Source organism: Pelophylax lessonae (genome assembly GCF_965119305.1).
Source record: "Pelophylax lessonae genome assembly, chromosome: 12".
Taxonomy (NCBI): domain Eukaryota; kingdom Metazoa; phylum Chordata; class Amphibia; order Anura; family Ranidae; genus Pelophylax; species Pelophylax lessonae.
Genome location: NC_138779.1, coordinates 222798579 through 222821205, shown reverse-complemented (window position 1 = coordinate 222821205; position 22627 = coordinate 222798579). Strand labels below are relative to the sequence as shown.

The 22627-nt window shown below is 52.2% G+C and overlaps 1 protein-coding gene across 2 annotated transcripts; it reads left to right on the top strand.

Moving 5' to 3' along the window:
- Positions 1-316: 316 nt before the first annotated feature.
- On the top strand, positions 317-22549 carry MFAP2 (microfibril associated protein 2). Of its 2 annotated transcripts, none has more exons than XM_082273933.1 (9): positions 317-393; positions 16080-16138; positions 17304-17354; positions 17449-17475; positions 17594-17746; positions 18611-18649; positions 19026-19113; positions 19957-20030; positions 21996-22549. In XM_082273933.1, exons 2-9 carry the CDS (start codon positions 16102-16104, stop codon positions 22097-22099), a joined length of 573 nt encoding a protein of 190 aa, XP_082130059.1. In that variant the 5' UTR covers positions 317-393; positions 16080-16101; the 3' UTR covers positions 22100-22549. The 2 variants fall into 2 exon arrangements, with proteins under 2 accessions (XP_082130059.1, XP_082130060.1); XM_082273934.1 differs by lacking the exon at positions 317-393 and adding an exon at positions 8129-8234.
- The last annotated feature ends 78 nt before the right edge of the window (positions 22550-22627 follow it).

The following is a 22627-nucleotide window of genomic DNA, read 5'->3' as shown; positions in this document are numbered from 1 at the left end:
TGCAGAATATATCAATTTGGGTCTGTCAAGAGGAGGAGGGGACGGAGCGATGTTCTGCAGATCTGTAGGGAGGTCAGTGATGGAATAATCTGCAGAATATGGATCTGTCAGGAGGGGACGGAGTGATGTTCTGCAGATCTGTAGAGGGGTCAGTGATGGAATAATCTGCAGAATATATCAATATGGATCTGTCAGGAGGGGGAGGGAGCGATGTTCTGCAGAGAGGTGATTGGTGGAATAGTCTGCAGGCTCCCCAGCTGGCTGTAGTGGGTGTCTCTAGGACCCAGTAGGAGAGTCAGTCTGTAGGTCTCTCCCCCTTGTGAGCCTCAGACAGACAGACTGAGAGCAGAGAGAGTGCAGGACAGACAGACGGAGAGACCACACTACAGAGGGGTAAGAGATCCATGTGGGGGGCACAGATTCCCCCCCCCAATTATTACAGGGGGGGGGGGCCCTGTGTCTGGGGGGGGGGAGGGGTGATCACTGAGGGGGGTCCCTGTGTCTTGGGGGGGGTGATCTCTGGGGGTGGGGGATTGGGGTGTTGTGATCTCTGGGGGTGTGGGATTGGGGTGTTGTGATCTCTGGGGGTGGGGGATTGGGGTGTTGTGATCTCTGGGGGTGGGGGATTGGGGTGTTGTGATCTCTGGGGGTGGGGGATTGGGGTGTTGTGATCTCTGGGGGTGGGGGGGATTGGGGTGTTGTGATCTCTGTGGGGGGTGGGGGGGCTGATTTGTGTGAATGGATTTTCCTTTGAAAGAAGCTGAAACTTTCTCCGGAAACTTTTCAGGAAACTTTGTTGCAATAGAAGTCTGCAGACAATGAAAAGTTCTTATCGCTGTCTGTAGCCCCGCCCACAGCCCAACATGGAGTTCCCCTTTAAATATTCAGCAAGCGTCCATTGAAGGAGAAATTAATTTTTTTTTTTTTTTTTTTTTTATTCTAACTTTCGAATTTAAATTTTTAAACCATTATTCAGACGTTTTCCGCCTCCAGCAGCCCGGCATGGAGTCTTTTGGCTTATTTTCAGCCGGTTTCTGCGGTTGAACCGCCGCATATGTTGGCGTTGTCCCGCGGCAGAACCATCGGTGCGTCCACGGCGACCGTCCGCCAAGTTTGATCTGCTCTGCTCCTGCATGAGGGGACCTGGGATCAGAACTTTCCCCTTTTACCAGTTTGGGGAACGCAGAATATTCTTCCTGTCTTCATATTGCTGGATATACGGCAACGCACAGCGACCCGCCATCGCCACACCCCCAATATTCCACAGCAAATCGTTTTATTACACGCCAAAGTCCCTCCCCCCAAATTCTACATTTCTATATATTATCCTTTATATCGCACTGACCACCACTCAGCGTCCCGCCCCCCATACATCCGGGTGCAAGGATATTCTGGGGGGTCTTCCACCATTGTACGCGTTACATATAACGTCCACCATTGTCCACGTTCCGTATAACGCCCACCATTGTACGCGTTCCGTATAACGCCCACCATTGTCCGCGTTCCGTATAACGCCCACCATTGTCCACGTTCCGTATAACGCCCACCATTGTACGCGTTCCGTATAACGCCCACCATTGTACGCGTTCCGCATAACGCCCACCATTGTACGCGTTCCGCATAACGTCCACCATTGTACGCGTTCCGTATAACGCCCACCATTGTACGCGTTCCGCATAACGCCCACCATTGTACACGTTCCATATAACGCCCACCATTGTCCACGTTCCGCATAACGTCCACCATTGAACACGTTCCGTATAACGCCCACCATTGTACACGTTCCGCAGAACGCCCACCATTGTACGCGTTACATATAACACCCGCCATTGTCCACGTTCCGTATAACGCCCACCATTGTCCACGTTCCGTATAACGCCCACCATTGTCCACGTTCCGTATAACGCCCACCATTGAACACGTTCCGTATAACGCCCACCATTGTACACGTTCCGCAGAACGCCCGCCATTGTCCACGTTCCATATAACGCCCACCATTGAACACGTTCCGTATAACGCCCACCATTGTACACGTTCTGCAGAACGCCCGCCATTGTCCACGTTCCGCAGAACGCCCACCATTGTCCACGTTCCGCAGAACGCCCACCATTGTACACGTTCCGCAGAACGCCCGCCATTGTCCACGTTCCCCAGAACGCCCACCATTGTACACGTTCCGCAGAACGCCCACCATTGTACACGTTCCGCAGAACGCCCGCCATTGTCCACGTTCCCCAGAACGCCCACCATTGTCCACGTTCCGCATAACGTCCACCATTGAACATGTTCCGTATAACGCCCACCATTGTACACGTTCCATATAACGCCCACCATTGTCCACGTTCCGCATAACGTCCACCATTGAACATGTTCCGTATAACGCCCACCATTGTACACGTTCCATATAACGCCCGCCATTGTCTGCGTTCCGCATAACGTCCACCATTGTACACGTTCCGTATAACGCCCGCCATTGTCTGCGTTCCGTATAACGCCCGCCATTGTCTGCGTTCCGTATAACGCCCACCATTGTACACATTCCGCAGAACGCCCACCATTGTACACGTTACGCAGAACGCCCACCATTGTACACGTTCCGCAGAACGCCCGCCATTGTACACGTTCCGCAGAACGCCCACCATTGTACACGTTCCGCAGAACGCCCACCTTTGTCCACGTTCCGCAGAACGCCCACCATTGTACACGTTCCGCAGAACGCCCACCATTGTCCACGTTCCCCAGAACGCCCGCCATTGTCCACGTTCCCCAGAACGTCCGCCATTGTCCACGTTCCGTATCACGCCCGCCATTGTCCACGTTTCGTATACCGCCCGCCATTTTCCGCGATCCCTATAACGCCCGCCGTTGTCCATGTTCCCTATAACGCCCGCCGTTGTCCATGTTCCCTATAACGCCCGCCATTATCCTAGTTCCCTATAACGCCCGCCGTTGTCCGCGTTCCCTATAACGCCCGCCATTGTCCGCGTTCCCTATAACGCCCGCCATTATCCTAGTTCCCTATTACGCCCGCCATTGTCCGCGTTCCCTATAACACCCGCCGTTGTCTGCGTTCCCTATAAAGCCCGCCGTTGTACGCGTTCCCTATAACGCCCGCCATTGTACGCGTTCCCTATAACGCCCGCCATTGTACGCGTTCCCTATAACGCCCGCCATTGTACGCGTTCCCTATAACGCCCGCCATTGTACGCGTTCCCTATAACGCCAGGCGTTGTCCGCGTTCCCTATAACACCCGCCGTTGTCCACATTCTCTATAACGCCCGCCGTTGTCTGCGTTCCCCGTAACGCCCGCCCTTGTCCGCGTTCCCCGTAACGCCCGCCCTTGTCCGCGTTCCCCGTAACGCCCGCCCTTGTCCGCGTTCCCCGTAACGCCCGCCCTTGTCCGCGTTCCCCGTAACGCCCGCCCTTGTCCGCGTTCCCCGTAACGCCCGCCCTTGTCCGCGTTCCCCGTAACGCCCGCCCTTGTCCGCGTTCCCTGTAACGCCCGCCCTTGTCCGCGTTCCCTGTAACGCCCGCCCTTGTCCGCGTTCCCTGTAACGGCCGCCCTTGTCCGCGTTCCCTATAACGCCCGCCGTTGTCCGCGTTCCGTATAATGCCCGCTGTTGTATGCGTTCCGTATAATGCCCGCCGTTGTACGCGTTCCGTATAATGCCCGCTGTTGTACGCATTCCGTATAGCGCCCACCCATGTGCCTTTGCGCTACAATCACATCTAAGCATTCTGTGTTATTTATTATTAGAGGCATCCTAGACATGCAATAAATGCGCAAATTCAACACCCAAAACTACATACGAGCTTCTTTTGAGCATTTGTTGTGTGTAGGGGCGGTCCATTTGAATGAATGGGCGGTCCTAAGTGTGTAGCGGCAAAAAAAAAAATTTGCGTTCGCACAATGCTGACATGTGATTGCGGCCAATTCTTCGTGGCTCGAAAATGGAAAAATTGTGACATTGTTTAGAAAGGAAATAAATTTGTTTCGTTGTGTGCTGAGTGGTGAATGTCCCCCGGAGTGTGGGGGGAGGGGTCATGGAACCCCCCCAGGCACATTTTATATACATCATAATACTGGGGCGGGTGGGGGGGGTCACTGGTAGTCCATACTGGTGTGGCCCCCGATATACTGAGAGCACTGGGATGGGTCTCCTGTGCATTCGGCAGAGCGCCCCCCATAGGTGCCCCCCGCTCCCCGGCTGTATTCTGGGTACCAGCGGAGGGTCTGTCTGGTCATGTCTTTGTCGCTGTGTCTCACTGCGGGGGGGGGGGGGGCTGAGATGAAGGGGAGGGTCTGGGAGTGCTCCCTGGAGGGGGGGGAGGGGGGGGGGTATGATGAATCCCAGATGTTTCCATACTGTACGAGGAGAACAAAGAAATTCTTTATTTCACAGGATGATGGCGATCCCAGCTGTGCGTCACGCGCTTCACCATGGGGGGACGCCCCTCCAGCACCTCCGCTATTTACCTGCTGCACATCTCCCCTCCCCAAAAAACAAAACCACTGAGCCACAGAGCTGACAATCGCTGAGTCCGGAGACCGCAGGTGTCCCCACAGCTGGACAAACAACCGACCTCCATCGTCTCCGGGGACCGACCTCCATCGTCTCCGGGGACCGTCCTCCATCGTCTCCGGGGGCCGACCTCCATCGTCTCCGGGGACCGACCTTCATCGTCTCCGGGGACCGACCTTCATCGTCTCCGGGGACCGTCCTCCATCGTCTCCGGGGGCCGACCTCCATCGTCTCCGGGGACCGACCTCTATCGTCTCCGGGGACCGACCTCCATCGTCTCCGGGGGCCGACCTCCATCGTCTCCGGGGGCCGACCTCCATCGTCTCCGGGGGCCGACCTCCATCGTCTCCAGGGGCCGACCTCCATCGTCTCCGGGGCGGACCTCCATCGTCTCCGGGGGCCGACCTCCATCGTCTCCGGGGGCCGACCTCCATCGTCTCCGGGGGCCGACCTCCATCGTCTCCGGGGACCGACCTCCATCGTCTCCGGGGACCGTCCTCCATCGTCTCCGGGGGCCGACCTCCATCGTCTCCGGGGGCCGACCTCCATCGTCTCCGGAGACCGACCTCCATCGTCTCCGGGGACCGACCTCCATCGTCTCCGGGGGCCGACCTCCATCATCTCCGGGGGCCGACCTCCATCGTCTCCGGGGCGGACCTCCATCGTCTCCGGGGCGGACCTCCATCGTCTCCGGTGGCCGACCTCCATCGTCTCCGGTGGCCGACCTCCATCGTCTCCGGGGGCCGACCTCCATCGTCTCCGGGGGCCGACCTCCATCGTCTCCGGGGACCGACTTCCATCGTCTCCAGGGGGCAGAAGTCTGCTCACCTTCCACTTGTCCACCATGGTGCTTCTTTACCACCCTGTGCCCGCTTCCCTCTGCCGCTTCTCATTGGAATCCCCTCCTGGCGGCTTGTGGTATTTGTGAAGTCGCCCCGTCTTCCTCCAGACATCATGAACCCCCATTTCTGGGATCTCCTCAGATGGGCCACTCCAGATCCTTCACTGCTGCAGACACTAAAGGGGGGGCCCCAGCCATATGTTTGGGGTCCAGGTGTGCGCCAGGTCTAGTTTTCCTTCAATGCATTCACCTCCCCATCAGTTTAGCTGGGTACTGCAGAGATCCTATGCCATGCTTCACAGTAGGGATGGGGAACCACCACGCTTCACAGTAGAGATGGGAAACCACCATGCTTCACAGTAGAGATGGGAAACCACCATGCTTTACAGTAGGAATAGTGAACCACCATGCTTCAAAGTATGAATGGGGAACCCCCATGCTTCACAGTAGGGATGGGGAACCACCGTGCTTCATAGTAGGGATGGGGAACCACCATGCTTCATAGTAGGAATGGGGAACCACCGTGCTTCACAGTAGGCAGGATAGTGAATCACCATGCTTCACAGTAGGAGGGATAGTGAATCACCATGTTTCACAGTAGGAGGGATTGTGAATCATCATGCTTCAAAGTAGGAGGGATAGTGAATCACCATGTTTCACAGTAGGAGGGATTGTGAATCATCATGCTTCAAAGTAGGAGGGATTGTGAATCATCATGCTTCACAGTAGGAGGGATGGTGAATCGCCATGCTTCACAGTAGGCGGGATAGTGAATCATCATGCTTCACAGTAGGGGGTGGTGAATCATCATGCTTCACAGTAGGGGGGTGGTGAATCACCATGCTTCACAGTACGAGGGATGGTGAATCACCATGCTTCACAGTAGGCAGGATAGTGAATCACCATGCTTCACAGTAGGAGGGATTGTGAATCACCATGCTTCACAGTAGGAGGGATAGTGAATCACCATGCTTCACAGTAGGAGGGATAGTGAATCACCATGCTTCACAGTAGGAGGGATAGTGAATCACCATGCTTCACAGTAGGAGGGATAGTGAATCACCATGCTTCACAGTAGGAGGGATAGTGAATCGCCATGCTTCACAGTAGGAGGGATAGTAAATCGCCATGCTTCACAGTAGGAGGGATAGTAAATCACCATGCTTCACAGTAGGAGGGATGGTGAATCATCATGCTTCACAGTAGGAGGGATAGTGAATCACCATGCTTCACAGTAGGAGGGATAGTAAATCATCATGCTTCACAGTAGGAGGGATAGTGAATCACCATGCTTCACAGTAAGATGGATGGTGAACCACCTTGGTTCCCAGTACGGGGGGATGGTACACCACCATGCTTCACAGTAAGGATATTGTCAGCTCCACAACATTAACATTAAACGATTTGACACATTTTTATTAGTGCACCAGAAAGCGGATATCCAATGTGCGTTGCTGTAGAATGTGACACGCGTGCCACAAACGAGACAATTCCCATCACCATTTTCACAGGAGAGTTCCAATTTGTGCGACCGAGAACAGAACGGCGCGCAGAGGTTTTGGGCGCATAAAATAAGAAATCAGTCGCCCACTGCACAATTTTGCAGATCTTTTCCCGCTCGCGGTTTGTCGCTCTGCGTCACGGGCAGTTCATGGAATCGCAGCGTTCACCGGTGTGACCGAAAGATTCGGTTTTAGTTTCATCTCTCCAAATTCACTTTTTCCCGAAGTTTTGTGGCGATCTCTGGCGTTGGAGAATATTTTCCAGATTCTGGCTGGGGGGGGGTGTAAACTTATGATGGCAATGTGTGCCGAGTGTCCCCATCCTGCAGGACAGCCCTCTGCTTTGCCATATGCCCCCTCCCCCCCACATATAATCCCCCTATAGGGACCCTCCATGGCCAGGGTCCCCTCATATATGGCCGCCATCAGACCATCACCGCTAGAGTCGGGAGACGCCGCCCTGTGACAGTATTGTTACCATGGCAACCAGACATTTGTTTTTTCTGGGAAAAACCGGCCACACACGTTACAATCTCATCGTTCAATCAGCTTTATATTTACTCTTCATTTTCTGTATTCTTCTTTAGATTTACCAGACTAGAGCTGAAGGCTACATAGTAACGGGAGAATTGCATAAACTGGGCATACACTGTACAATCTGATTGTACAATCTCCTTTAGATTTACTAAAACCATGCAACATGAGGTCACACTGAAACAATCCCTTCAATTTGTATCCAATCAGGTCGAGTCGTGTAGTACATCGTTGCTGGAAGATCTGCAGAAGATTGTACAATCAGATTGTATAGTGTGTGGTTGCCTATAGGCGGCGCCATTCACTGGGAAGCTGTTGGTGAATCCTAATCTGCTCTGTCCAATCCTCCGTAGATTTATAAAATCGATGTAATACGAGGACACGCCTGAACTCTGTGTTCTGTATCCTATGAATCGTGTGATTGTATCGATTGTATGATCTGATTGCGGCACACGCTGCCATGGGCGACCCCCCCCCCTCCCCCTCCATCTCCTTGAGATAATGGAACGTTTCCCACACACCATATTGGGTATTGATTAGGTGGGCGGAGTCTGTCCGATCGTCTGACGCACAGCCTGGCGCTCGTGTAGCGCCGTCCTGCGTTTCCTGTGCGATGCGAATGAGCGATTGGCGTCTCGGGGGGTCACATGACCCAGCGCTGTTTTAACAGCTGGCATACCTCACCCCCTCCCCCGTCCTCCCCCACTGAGCACTGCCATGATGTCATCGTTTCCGTTTCTTCCACCTTTCCAGCCCCAAGCGAATGCAAAATTTACGTCAGCGAACGACCGCGCGCTCCCACCATAAAAATGGCCGCCGCTCCTCCTGAATCTGTGAGATCCATTCGACTTTTTTTATCGTATTGGAATTGGAAGCCGGAATCCTCCGTGTCTGGAGGGGATAAGGAGGCATGGCAAGGGCTCAGTGTGTGATGAGGAGGAATGTGGTGGGGGGATGGGGGGGCCACCCACGGTGGGGGGGCCCCTCAGGCCCTCTGTAATTGGATGCCGGCGCTCTGAGGGGGTCTTGTCTGAACTCGCAGAATTCCGGGAATTGGCCGCCGTCCAGCCGTCTGATCTGCCCGCAGGATCCTCGCAGCTCGAGGCGCTGTTATGTCTGCAGCCGCCAAATAGAGCGTCAGCTCCTCTGCACGCACACAGTACTCCAGTGCAGGGATGGAGGACGCATGTAGGGATCACATTACCTGATGGATACCCCCCCAAACCCCACCATGTCACCTCCATCACCTCGCCAACCCCACCATGTCACCTCCATCACCTCGCCATCCCCACCATGTTACCTCCTTCACCTCACCAACCCTACCATGTCACCTCCATCACCTCGCCACCCCCACCATGTTACCTCCATCACCTCGCCATCCCCACCATGTCACCTCCTTCACCTCGCCATCCCCACCATGTCACCTCCATCACCTCGCCATCCCCACCATGTCACCTCCTTCACCTCGCCATCCCCACCATGTCACCTCCTTCAACTCGCCATCCCCACCGTGTCTCTTCCTTCACCTCGCCATCCCCACCATGTCACCTCCATCACCTCGCCATCCCCACCATGTCACCTCCTTCACCTCGCCATCCCCACCATGTCACCTCCTTCACCTCGCCATCCCCACCATGTCACCTCCTTCACCTCGCCATCCCCACCGTGTCTCTTCCTTCACCTCGCCATCCCCACTATGTTACCTCCATCACCTCGCCAACCCCACTATTTCACCTCCATCACCTCGCCAACCCCACCATGTCACCTCCTTCACCTCGCCATCCCCACCATGTAACCTCCTTCACCTCGCCATCCCCACTATGTCACCTCCATCACCTCGCCATCCCCACTATGTCACCTCCATCATCTCTCCATCCCCACTATGTCACCTCCATCACCTCGCCATCCCCACTATGTCACCTCCATCATCTCTCCATCCCCACTATGTCACCTCCTTCACTTCGCCAACCTCACCATGTCACCTCCTTCACCTCGCCATCCCCACTATGTCACCTCCATCATCTCTCCATCCCCACTATGTCACCTCCTTCACTTCGCCAACCCCACCATGTCACCTCCTTCACCTCGCCATCCCCACCATGTCACCTCCTTCACCTCACCAACCCTATCATGTCACCTCCATCACCTCACCATCCCCACCGTGTCTCCTCCATCACCTCGCCATCCCCACTATGTCACCACCATCACCTCCCCATCCCCACTATGTCACCACCATCACCTCGCCATCCCCACCATGTCACCACCATCACCTCGCCATCCCCACCATGTCACCTCCATCACCTCGCCATCCCCACTATGTCACCTCCATCACCTCGCCATCCCCACCATGTCACCTCCATCACCTCCCCAACCCCACTACGTCACTTCCATCACCTCGCCATCCCCACTATGTCACCTCCATCACCTCACCAACCCCACCATGTCACCTCCATCACCTCGCCATCCCCACTATGTCACCTTCTTCATCTCGCCATCCCCACCATGTCACCTCCTTCATGTCACCTCCATCACCTTGCCAACCCCACCATGTCCCCTTCTTCACCCCCCCTTCCCAACCCCACCATGTTACCTTCACCCCCCCCTTCCCAACCCCACCATGTCACCTTCTTCACCTTGCCGTCCCCACAATGTCACCTCTATCACCTCGTCAACCTCACCATGTCACCTCGCCAACCCCACCATGCCACCTCCTTCACCTCGCCATCCCCACCATGTTACCTCCTTCACCTCGCCATCCCCACCATGTCACCTCCTTCACCTTGCTTACCCCATCATGTTACCTCCTTTACCCCCCCTCCCCGCCCCGCCATCCCCACCATGTCACCTACTTTACCTCGCTTACCCCACCATGTCACCTCCTTCACCTCACCATCCCCACCGTGTCACCTCATTCACCTCCCCATTCCCCCCATGTCACCTCCTTCACCTCGCCATCCCCCCTGTGTCACCTACTTCACTTAGCCATCCCCACCGTGTCACCTCCTTCACCTCGCCATCCCCACCATGTCACCTCTTTCTCCTCGCCATCCTCACCGTGTTACATAGTGAGGTTGAAAAAATACATCGGTCCATCCAGTTCAACCTATGATGTGTGTGTGTTTGATGTTAACCGTACATTGTATACCCCTGTATGTTGTACATTGTATACCCCTGTATGTTGTACATTGTATACCCCCTGTATGTTGTACATTGTATACCCCTGTATGTTGTACATTGTATACCCCCTGTATGTTGTACATTGTATACCCCTGTATGTTGTACATTGTATACCCCTGTATGTTGTACATTGTATACCCCCTGTATGTTGTACATTGTATACCCCTGTATGTTGTACATTGTATACCCCTGTATGTTGTACATTGTATACCCCCTGTATGTTGTACATTGTATACCCCTGTATGTTGTACATTGTATACCCCCTGTATGTTGTACATTGTATACCCCCTGTATGTTGTACATTGTATACCCCCTGTATGTTGTACATTGTATACCCCCTGTATGTTGTACATTGTATACCCCTGTATGTTGTACATTGTATACCCCCTGTATGTTGTACATTGTATACCCCCTGTATGTTGTACATTGTATACCCCTGTATGTTGTACATTGTATACCCCCTGTATGTTGTACATTGTATACCCCCTGTATGTTGTACATTGTATACCCCTGTATGTTGTACATTGTATACCCCTGTATGTTGTACATTGTATACCCCCTGTATGTTGTACATTGTATACCCCCGTATGTTGTACATTGTATACCCCCTGTATGTTGTACATTGTATACCCCCTGTATGTTGTACATTGTATACCCCCTGTATGTTGTACATTGTATACCCCTGTATGTTGTACATTGTATACCCCCTGTATGTTGTACATTGTATACCCCCTGTATGTTGTACATTGTATACCCCCTGTATGTTGTACATTGTATACCCCTGTATGTTGTATATTGTATACCCCCTGTATGTTGTACATTGTATACCCCTGTATGTTGTACATTGTATACCCCTGTATGTTGTACATTGTATACCCCCTGTATGTTGTACATTGTGTACCCCTGTATGTTGTGGTCTTTAAGGTGCCCATCTAATAGTTTTTTGAAACTATCAATGCTCCCTGCTGATACGACTGCTTGTGGAAGAGAATTCCACATCCTTACTGCTCTGACAGTGAAGAACCCCTTACGCACTTTAAGGTTAAACCGCCTTTCCTCTAGTTTTAGTGATTGGCCACGTGTCTTATTGTATTTCCTTTCTCTGAATAGGTTTTTCCAAATGCTAGGGTCCCCAGTACAGTATTTGTACATTGATATCATATCCCCCCTCAATCGTCTCTTCTCCAGAGAGAATAAGCTCGGTGCTTGTAGTCTTTCCTCATAGCCGATGTCCTCCATTCCCCTAATTATTTTTGTTGCCCTTCTCTGGACTCTCTCCAGTTCCAGCACATCATTCCTGAGGACCGGTGCCCAGAACTGGACAGCATACTCCAGATGTGGCCGGACCAGAGTCTTGTAGAGAAGGAGAATAATCTCTTTATTTCTGGAGTGAATCCCCTTTTTTATACATCCCAGTATTCTGTTGGCTTTGCTTGCAGCTTCTTGGCATTGCATGCCACTGCCAAGCCTGTTGTCCACCAGTACCCCCAGGTCCTTTTCCATCCTAGACTCACCCAGAGGTTCCCCCCCTAGTGAGTAGCTTGCTTTCTGGTTTCTGGCCCCCAAGTGCCTTACTTTACATTTTTCAACATTAAACCTCATCTGCCATGTAGTTGCCCCCCCACCCCCACCCCGTTATTTTGTTCAGATCCGCTTGTAAGGTTTCCACATCCTGCATAGAAGATATTGGCATGCTTAGTTTAGTACCATCCGAAAAATACTGAGATTGTACTCGATATCCCCTCCTCTAGATAATTTATAAATAAATTAAACAGGATTGGCCCCAGGACAGAACCCTGGGGGACCCCACTTTCCACACCCGCCCAATCCGAGTACTCCCCATTAATCACCACCCTCTGTACTCTCCCCTGGAGCCAGTTCTCTATCCAGGTACTCACCTTATGGTCCATACCTACCTTCCTTAGTTTGTACAGTAAGTGTTTGTGGGGAACGGTGTCAAAGGCCTTTGCAAAGTCCAGATACACCACATCCACAGACCTTCCTTTATCTAGGTGGCAGCTCACTTCATCATAGAAGGTTAATAGATTGGTTTGGCAAGAATGATTTTTCATTAATCCATGCTGATTACTACTAATAATATCATTTTCATTACTAAAGTCTTGTATGTGGTCCCTTAACATCCCCTCCAAAATCTTGCAGACTACAGATGTTAGGCTGACCGGCCTATAGTTACCCGGGATATATCTCGGCCCCTTTTTAAATATCGGTACCAAGTTGGCTTTTTTCCAATCAGCTGGCACCATACCCGTCTGTAAACTATCCTTAAAGATCAAGAATAATGGTCTGGCAATCACCTAGCTGAGCTCTTTAAGAACCCTCGGGTGCAAGCCATCCGGTCCCGGTGATTTATTTATGTTCAGTTTCTCTAGTTTAGTTCTAAGTCTATCTTCTGTTAGCCATGGCGGTATTTCCTGAGGTGTATTATTGGCCTTACAAGCTGGGTTAGTGTAGCCCCCCGATTCCTTTGTGAAGACTGAAGAGAAGAAATTTATTTAACACTTCCGCCTTCTCTCTGTCCTCAGTGGCCATATTTCCTTTGTCATCTTTTATGGGGCCAATGTGTTCTGGCCTCGCTTTCTTACTGTTTATATACTTAAAGAACTTCTTGGGGTTCTTTTTACTCTCCTCCGCTATATGTCTCTCGTGTTCTATTTTAGCCGCCCTGATTTCGTCTTTACATTTCTTATTACACTCTTTGTAATGCTTAAATGCTGCCAATGACCTCCTTCACCTCCCCATCCCCCCTGTGTCACCTACTTCACTTAGCCATCCCCACCGTGTCACCTCCACCTCTCCATCCCCACCGTGTCACCTCCTTCACCTCGCCATCCCCACCGTGTCACCTCCTTCACCTCCCCATCCCCCCTGTGTCACCTCCTTCACCTCTGGTAGTGAACAAGCACGTAGCAGTCCTGTGAAATGCATCTACTGTCCTCCCCTGCTGTACCTTCTACCACTTATGTGAATAAAGGAACTTTTCTTCATTGGATTCCATGGTGGTGTGCGACCATTTTCTTCTTTTATGCTTCTCCTGGTGGGGAGCCGAGGTTCAGCACCCACCCTGAATCGTGGACTTTGATTGACCTGAGAGGTGTTATCTGTCTTCATTGTATACCTCCTTCACCTCGCCATCCCCACCATGTCACCTCCTTCCCCTTGCCATCCCCACCATGTCACCTCCTTCACCTCGCCATCCCCACCATGTCACCTCCTTCACCTCGCCATCCCCACCATGTCACCTCCTTCACCTTGCCATCCCCACCATGTCACCTCCTTCACCTTGCCATCCCCACCATGTCACCTCCTTCACCTCGCCATCCCCACCATGTCACCTCCTTCACCTTGCCATCCCCACCATGTCACCTCCTTCACCTTGCCATCCCCACCATGTCACCTCCTTCACCTCGCCATCCCCACCATGTCACCTCCTTCACCTTGCCATCCCCACCATGTCACCTCCTTCACCTCGCCATCCCCACCATGTCACCTCCTTCACCTCGCCAACCCCACCATGTTACCTCCTTCACCTCGCCACCCCCACCATGTCTCCTCCTTCACCTTGCCATCCCCACCATGTCACCTCCTTCACCTCGCCAACCCCACCATGTTACCTCCTTCACCTCGCCACCCCCACCATGTCACCTCCGTCACCTCACCATCCCCACCATGTCTCCTCCTTCACCTTGCCATCCCCACCATGTCACCTCCTTCACCTCGCCAACCCCACCATGTTACCTCCTTCACCTCGCCACCCCCACCATGTCACCTCCTTCACCTCACCATCCCCACCATGTTACCTCCTTCACCTCGCCACCCCACCATGTCACCTCCTTCACCTCACCATCCCCACCATGTTACCTCCTTCACCTCGCCACCCCACTATGTCACCTCCTTCACCTCACCATCCCCACCATGTCACCTCCTTCACCTCGCCATCCCCACCATGTCACCTCCTTCACCTCGCCAACCCCACCATGTCACCTCCTTCACCTCGCCACCCCCACCATGTTACCTCCTTCACCTCGCCACCCCCACCATGTTACCTCCTTCACCTCACCAACCCCACCATGTTACCTCCTTCACCTTGCCATCCCCACCATGTCACCTCCTTCACCTCGCCAACCCCACCATGTTACCTCCTTCACCTCGCCACCCCCACCATGTCACCTCCTTCACCTCGCCAACCCCACCATGTCACCTCCTTCACCTTGCCACCCCCACCATGTCACCTCCTTCACCTCGCCAACCCCACCATGTCGCCTCCTTAACCTCGCCACCCCCACCATGTTACCTCCTTCACCTCGCCAACCCCACCATGTCACCTCTTTCACCTCGCCACCCCCACCATGTCACCTCCTTCACCTCTCCAACCCCACCATGTCACCTCCTTCACCTCGCCATCCCCACCATGTCACCTCCTTCACCTCGCCACCACCACCATGTCACCTCCTTCACCTCGCCACCCCCACCATGTTACCTCCTTCACCTCGCCACCCCCACCATGTCTCCTCCTTCACCTTGCCATCCCCACCATGTCACCTCCTTCACCTTGCCATCCCCACCATGTCACCTCCTTCACCTCGCCAACCCCACCATGTCACCACCCCCTCCCTCCTCTATTCTATTCTACTCTTTTATTTTATTTTCTATTTGTTTCTATTCTGCTTTATTCTTTTCTATTCTTTTTGATTTTTAATATCTGTTCTATTCTGTTCCAGTCCTTACTGTATATTCTATTCTGTTTTATTCAATTCTATCCAAATCTTTTCTATTCTTTTCTAATCCTTAATTTTCTATTCTGTTGTATTCTTTTCTATTCATTTCTATTCTACTCTATTATATTTTTTTATTTTCTAGTCTGTTCATGTCTATTCTGTTCTATTCTGTTTTCTATTCTGTTCCTTTCTATTCTGTAAAGCAGCCTAAGTAAGAATCCTCATCTTATTTCACTTTTATACGGCATTTTATTTATTGCAATAAGTTTTCATTTCCAATTCAAAATATTTCTTTAGTTCTAATTTATTTTGGATAGATTTTCGTTACTATTGTGATTCCGATGCATCAGAATTGACCCTAATTTCGGTTTGCAAAGACACAAATCACACTCGTCTGCTGGTGATAGGTGAGGCCTTTGTTGCTATGGGTTACCGCACTGAGTGAAGGTGATGGATCAGTTAATGGTCACAGATATCGGTGCAGCCAGGACCAAGCGCTGCGAGCCCCTCCCCCCTCCATGAGTAATTAGTGCAGCCATGCACACTGATTGGCTCTGATTTCCCCCCGCCGTTCCCGGGCAATTCTCCCAATTCCCGCAAACTTCAAAGAGAGAATTCCGCAGTGTTCTGAGGAGAGGAGGGAGCTAATCGGAGGGAACGCGGCGGGCGGAGGGGTGGCGGGATCATCGGGGTCCCAAATACAGGAGGAAGAATGTCGTCTGATATCTGAAATACCGAAAATTAACGAATATTTCTCTCCTGCAGATAAAAAACAATCACTGCAACTATGAGGATCACATGTCTCCTCCTCCTCTGCGTTCACGGTGAGTGCGACCCGCCAGACCGCCACCATCATGGTACAGCATCCTGTATGCCGGGTGTAATTCTCAGTATCTGTTCTTATTCTGTATGTATGGACTCTGCACAGTACTACTTCTCCTGTCCTGTATGCCGGGTGTAATTCTCGGTATCTGTTCTCATTCTGTATGTATGGACTCTGCACAGTACTACTTCTCCTGTCCTGTATGCCGGGTGTAATTCTCGGTATCTGTTCTTATTCTGTATGTATGGACTCTGCACAGTACTACTTCTCCTGTCCTGTATGCCGGGTGTAATTCTCAGTATCTGTCCTTATTCTGTATGTATGGACTCTGCACAGTACCACTTCTCCTGTCCTGTATGCCGGGTGTAATTCTCAGTATTGGTTCTTATTCTGTATGTATGGACTCTGCACAGTACTACTTCTCCTGTCCTGTATGGGGGGTGTAATTCTCGGTATCTGTTCTCATTCTGTATGTATGGACTCTGCACAGTACCACTTCTCCTGTCCTGTATGGGGGGTGTAATTCTCGGTATCTGTTCTCATTCTGTATGTATGGACTCTGCACAGTACCACTTCTCTTGTCCTGTATGGGGGGTGTAATTCTCAGTATCTGTTCTTATTCTGTATGTATGGACTCTGCACAGTACTACTTCTCCTGTCCTGTATGGGGGGTGTAATTCTCAGTATCTGTTCTTATTCTGTATGTATGGACTCTGCACAGTACTACTTCTCCTGTCCTGTATGGGGGGTGTAATTCTCAGTATCTGTTCTTATTCTGTATGTATGGACTCTGCACAGTACTACTTCTCCTGTCCTGTATGCTGGGTGTAATTCTCGGTATCTGTTCTCATTCTGTATCTATGGACTCTGCACAGTACTACTTCTCCTGTCCTGTATGCTGGGTGTAATTCTCAGTATCTGTTCTCATTCTGTATCTATGGACTCTGCACAGTACTACTTCTCCTGTCCTGTATGCCGGGTGTAATTCTCGGTATCTGTTCTTATTCTGTATGTATGGACTCTGCACAGTACTACTTCTCCTGTCCTGTATGCCGGGTGTAATTCTCAGTATCTGTTCTCATTCTGTATCTATGGACTCTGCACAGTACTACTTCTCTTGTCCTGTATGCCGGGTGTAATTCTCGGTATCTGTTCTTGTTTTGTAGGGATTGTGGCTCAGCAGTATGACGTCGCCCCGCAGTACGATTTCTCTACAGGTGGGAAGTAGTAATGTGTACGGTGGGTCAGGTGACCCGAGGCTGCAGACTCTTCTGTGTGATGTTTCCTCATCTCAGTTTTTTCTCTTTACAGATCCTCCATATTTCTATGAATATGAAGGTAAGTGGGGGGAGGGTGGTGGCGCCCTCTGCAGTTGGAATTCTATGTTGGCGCTCGGATCCATCTTGGGTGAGGATGGATTTTCCTCCTGGATTGAGGATTTGGATTTGTTTTGCAGAGCAATCGCCGGGGCAGCAGCAGCCGCAGACGGGTTTCCATGTTCTGACCCAACCGGACCTCCACCAAACTCAGGACAACTTCGCCCCCCAACAGTTCGTTCCGCAACAGCAGCAGCAGAGCCAGCAGGAGGTCATCCCCGTCCCGACCTTCGGTAAATATGGAACAGCAAAGAGTGACCGGACAATCAATGCAGACAAATTCCCTCTGCCGGGCTGAGTTCCCGGGTCTGTACCCCCGCTGTGCCCATTATGAGGGGTTCCCCCATCCCTGTGCTGAGTTCCCAGGTCTGTACCCCCGCTGTGCCTATTATGAGGGGTTCCCCCATCCCTGTGCTGAGTTCCTGGGTCTATACCCCCGCTGTGCCCATTATGAGGGGTACCCCCATCCCTGTGCTGAGTTCCCGGGTCTGTACACCCGCTGTGCCCATTATGAGGGGTACCCCCATCCCTGTGCTGAGTTCCCGGGTCTGTACCCCCGCTGTGCCCATTATGAGGGGTTCCCACCATCCCTGTGCTGAGTTCCCGGGTCTGTACCCCCGCTGTGCCCATTATGAGGGGTTCCCACCATCCCTGTGCTGAGTTCCTGGGTCTGTACACCTGCTATGCCCATTATGAGGGGTTCCTACCATCCCTGTGCTGAGTTCCTGGGTCTGTACACCCTCTGTGCCCATTATGAGGGGTTCCCCCATCCCTGTGCTGAGTTCCCGGGTCTGTACCCCCGCTGTGCCCATTATGAGGGGTTCCCCCATCCCTGTGTTGAGTCCCTGGGTCTGTACCCCCGCTGTGCCCATTATGAGGGGTTCCCCCATCCCTGTGCTGAGTTCCCGGGTCTGTACACCCGCTGTGCCCATTATGAGGGGTTCCCACCATCCCTGTGCTGAGTTCCCGGGTCTGTACACCCGCTGTGCCCATTATGAGGGGTTCCCTCCATCTTGGTAGGTCGGGGGTTGGATGTATCCTGGCGCTGTGAATTGATATCTGCTGTCACATATAAATCTTTATTTCTCATCTTGCAGATACGTATCAGACGGAACCCACAGAGCCCGGCCCCTTAGGTGAGTTCAGCGCTTATTTTCTCAATATTAGGTGAGACGGCTCCTGATTGGCTGAACACATCTGGCAGTAACAAGCCAGGAGTCCATAGAGAGACTGATAACAGAGTAATGGGGAAAGAGAAACACAGAATGAACAGGCTGCATGGACTGCAATTGTCTTACAGGTTGTGGTGGTTTTATGACACTGTAGCGGATTGGTGGAATATTGATGTGATCCGGGATTGGTCAATGATTTTCTTGTATTAATCTCCCAGCCTGTATTTTCATGTTTGGTCCATCGGGGGGCGGTGTGGAGCTGGCTGGTGTTTCTTGTCACCCTGGTTGGTGGGTGTTATGTCTCTGCAGATACAATGTAACATCATGTCTCCCCCCACAGATTGCCGTGAAGAGCAGTACCCGTGTACCCGCCTGTACTCCGTACACAAACCCTGCAAGCAATGCCTGCAAGGAATCTGCCTGTACAGGTAAGTGACTGACGCAGATCAGCCCCTGATAGGAGGGGACCACCAGTCCTCCTGTAGGGGGCCCGGGTATACAGCACGGGGAATCGGCACAGTTGGGGGGGAGGGGCAATTACAGAAGGAAGCCCTGTGCGGCTCTCTGCAGCAGCTGAAACCCAGTTACTCCCCCTCCTACCGGCTTTCAGCTGCTGCGGGGAGAGACAAAGGGCATCGTTCCTATAATTCCTTCTCTGACACCGATCCCCCCCCCCAGAAATGCTTCCTCCTTCTACAAAGTTACAATGTATAGTCTAATCACTGGAGGAGGGGAGACTGAGGAAACGCCTCTTCCTGCCTGCAGCAGACTGATGACATCATCTCAGCCTAGGCAAACTTACTGATTGGACCAAGGATGAATACAGTGGTGTAGTGGTTGGCACTTTCACTTGGAATCCCAACCACGACACTCCCTGCCTGGAGATTGCATGTTCTCCCTGTGCCTGCGTGGGTTTCCTCCGGGTACTCCGGTTTCCTCCCACACTCCTAAGACACGCTGGTAGGTTAATTGGATCCTGTATAAAAAAAAAAACAGTTCTGCTTCCTCTCCATGTACAGGTGGACTGGTCTTGTCTCTGCCCCCCTCCTGTAGTTTTTTGTAGTGGGTGGAGCCTGCTAGGTCCCTCCCACAGCTCTGCACAGGCTATGTACGGTGATGACATCACTGTGACTTTCACAAGGTAATATCTGGGTGTGCTAAGGCACTTTGCGCACACAAAGTAGATTTTGAACCTTTGTGGATATCGAGGAAATGATGGCATTTTCCCTTCTCCGACTCCAGACGCTGATCTGCTTGTTTCTGTTTTGCAGTCTGCGGCGCATGTATGTAATAAACAAGGAGATCTGCACCCGCCTGGTGTGCCAACACGACGAGCTACTGAGAGGTGAGTGCGTAAAACTGGCCTAGGGGGTGGGGCTTAATCGCTGGGTGCAGGAAGGCAGGGCAGCCAATCAGGGGCTCATTGCTGGTCTTTTTTGAACTGCATTTTTCATTGACCACATTTGATGGGTATACTGACCCCCTGAGGTGGGGAGGGAGTTGGAAGGGGGGGGAGGAGTCTTTTATGAACTGCGGTTTTTCATTGATCACATTAATGGGTATACTGACCCCCTGGGGTGGGGGGGGGGAAGGGAGTTGGAGGGGGTCTTTTATGAACTGCCGTTTTTCATTGACATTGATGGGTATACTGACCTCCTGGGGTGGGGGGGGGGGTTGGAGGGGGGAGGGAGGGAGTTGGAAGGGGGTGGAGGGGGGGAGGAGTCTTTTATGAACTGCTGTTTTTCATTAACAACATTGATGGGAATACTGACCTCTTAGGGTGGGGGAGGGGGGGGAGTCTTTTATGAACTGCCGTTTTTCATTGACAACATTGATGGGTATACTGACCTCCTGGGGTGGGGGGGGGTTGGAGGGGGGAGGGAGTTGGAAGGGGGTGGAGGGGGGGAGGAGTCTTTTATGAACTGCCGTTTTTCATTGACAACATTAATGGGTATACTGACCTCCTGGGGTGGGGAGGAGGTTTGAAGGGGGTGGGGACTCGGGAGGGGTGGTTTATGCTCTTTAAAGAGACCCTGTTACCAACTGCAGGTAAGAGCAGAAATGATTAAATATTTGAATTGCTCGTTTACCTTTAATGATTCTTCATGTGAATGAAATGTGCCGCTGATCTCTGACTACTCCAGGAGAGTTCATCCCCAGCACAGGCCCCTCCCTCCTTCCACACCATACCCCGCCCCTTTCCTGGGAGTGTCTAATTATTCTTTGTGCTGGCCCAGCTCCCCTGCCCCCTCCCTATGAGGTATCCACCCCCTCCCACTATAATATCTGCTGAAATGGAAAATCTCCCCCACACTATGAGAGGAATGTATATGAAAAATATTGTCCCAGTGCAAAATTCACCACAAAAGGAAATGCTGAAGAAAGGTGAAGAAATAATCTTTGATAATCTTTGCAGTGGTGAATGGTGGCCCTGTGGGTGAATGGTGGCCCTGTGGGTGAATGGTGGCACATGTAATCCTATGGAGGGAATTGTATGGTGTGGTGTCAGGTCTCTTTGTCTATGCAGTTGGCACCATGCCCACTTATTGTATGTTGGCACCATGCCCCCTTATTGTATGCTGGCACCATGCCCCCTTATTGTATGTTGGCACCATGCCCCCTTGTATGTTGGCACCATGCCCCCTTATTGTATGTTGGCACTGTGCCCCCTTGTATGTTGGCACCGTGCCCCCTTATTGTATGTTGGCACCATGCCCCCTTATTGTATGTTGGCACCATGCCCCCTTGTATGTTGGCACCATGCCCCCTTATTGTATGTTGGCACTGTGCCCCCTTGTATGTTGGCACCGTGCCCCCTTATTGTATGTTGGCACCATGCCCCCTTATTGTATGTTGGCACCATGCCCCCTTATTGTATGCTGGCACCATGCCCCCTTATTGTATGTTGGCACCATGCCCCCTTATTGTATGCTGGCACCATGCCCCCTTATTGTATGCTGGCACCATGCCCACTTATTGTATGTTGGCACCATGCCCACTTATTGTATGTTGGCACCATGCCCCCTTATTGTATGCTGGCACCATGCCCCCTTATTGTATGCTGGCACCATGCCCCCTTATTGTATGTTGGCACCATGCCCACTTATTGTATGCTGGCACCATGCCCACTTATTGTATGTTGGCACCGTGCCCCCTTATTGTATGTTGGCACTATGCCACCTTATTGTATGTTGGCACCGTGCCCCCTTATTGTATGTTGGCACCGTGCCCCCTTATTGTATGTTGGCACCGTGCCCCCTTATTGTATGTTGGCACACCGGACTCTCTAACCTCTCTGTTCTCCCTCCAGCTGACTTCTGCAGAGACAAGTTCTCTCGCTGCCCCGTGTTTGCCGCCAGCGGGAACTGCCATTCCATTGGATCTCAATGCAGCAAGAGCTGCGGCAGCTGCTAGAGGAAGAGTGTGTGCCGTGCAGGGAGGAGAACCCGCCACCAGAGGGCGCCCCGAACCCTCACTCGCAGTCAGTGTGATTACTGGAGGTGGGGGTGTGGGAGATGCTAGTATTTTACCCATATTATTACCATTGTGTACTGTAAGTGCCGCAGCCGGGGGGCGCTGTGGTCGTTTTAGCCTTCTGTCCAGTGTCTATTATTGTGTCCTGTAGCCCAGCGCACTGCACCGCTCCTCACAGTGACTCCGCTCTGCTTGGGACTGGCTTCTCCGGCAGCTGATGAGTCCGGGGGGCTCCGGCCAGTCGCCTGCCGTGAAAATGGGGGGGGGAGGGGTCATTATGGGTGATAGAGGAAACACGGCTTTGGCTCATATTATGCCCCCCGGGGGCACCAGATTCATTTATTGTGTACTGTATGACTGTCTAATGCCCCTCCCCCGTCTGTCCACGCTCTAGTCACCCCCTTTATTTTTTTTATTGTTGCTGAATTTTCTGCTTTTCATTATTGAATTTTTGTTCATTGGACTTTT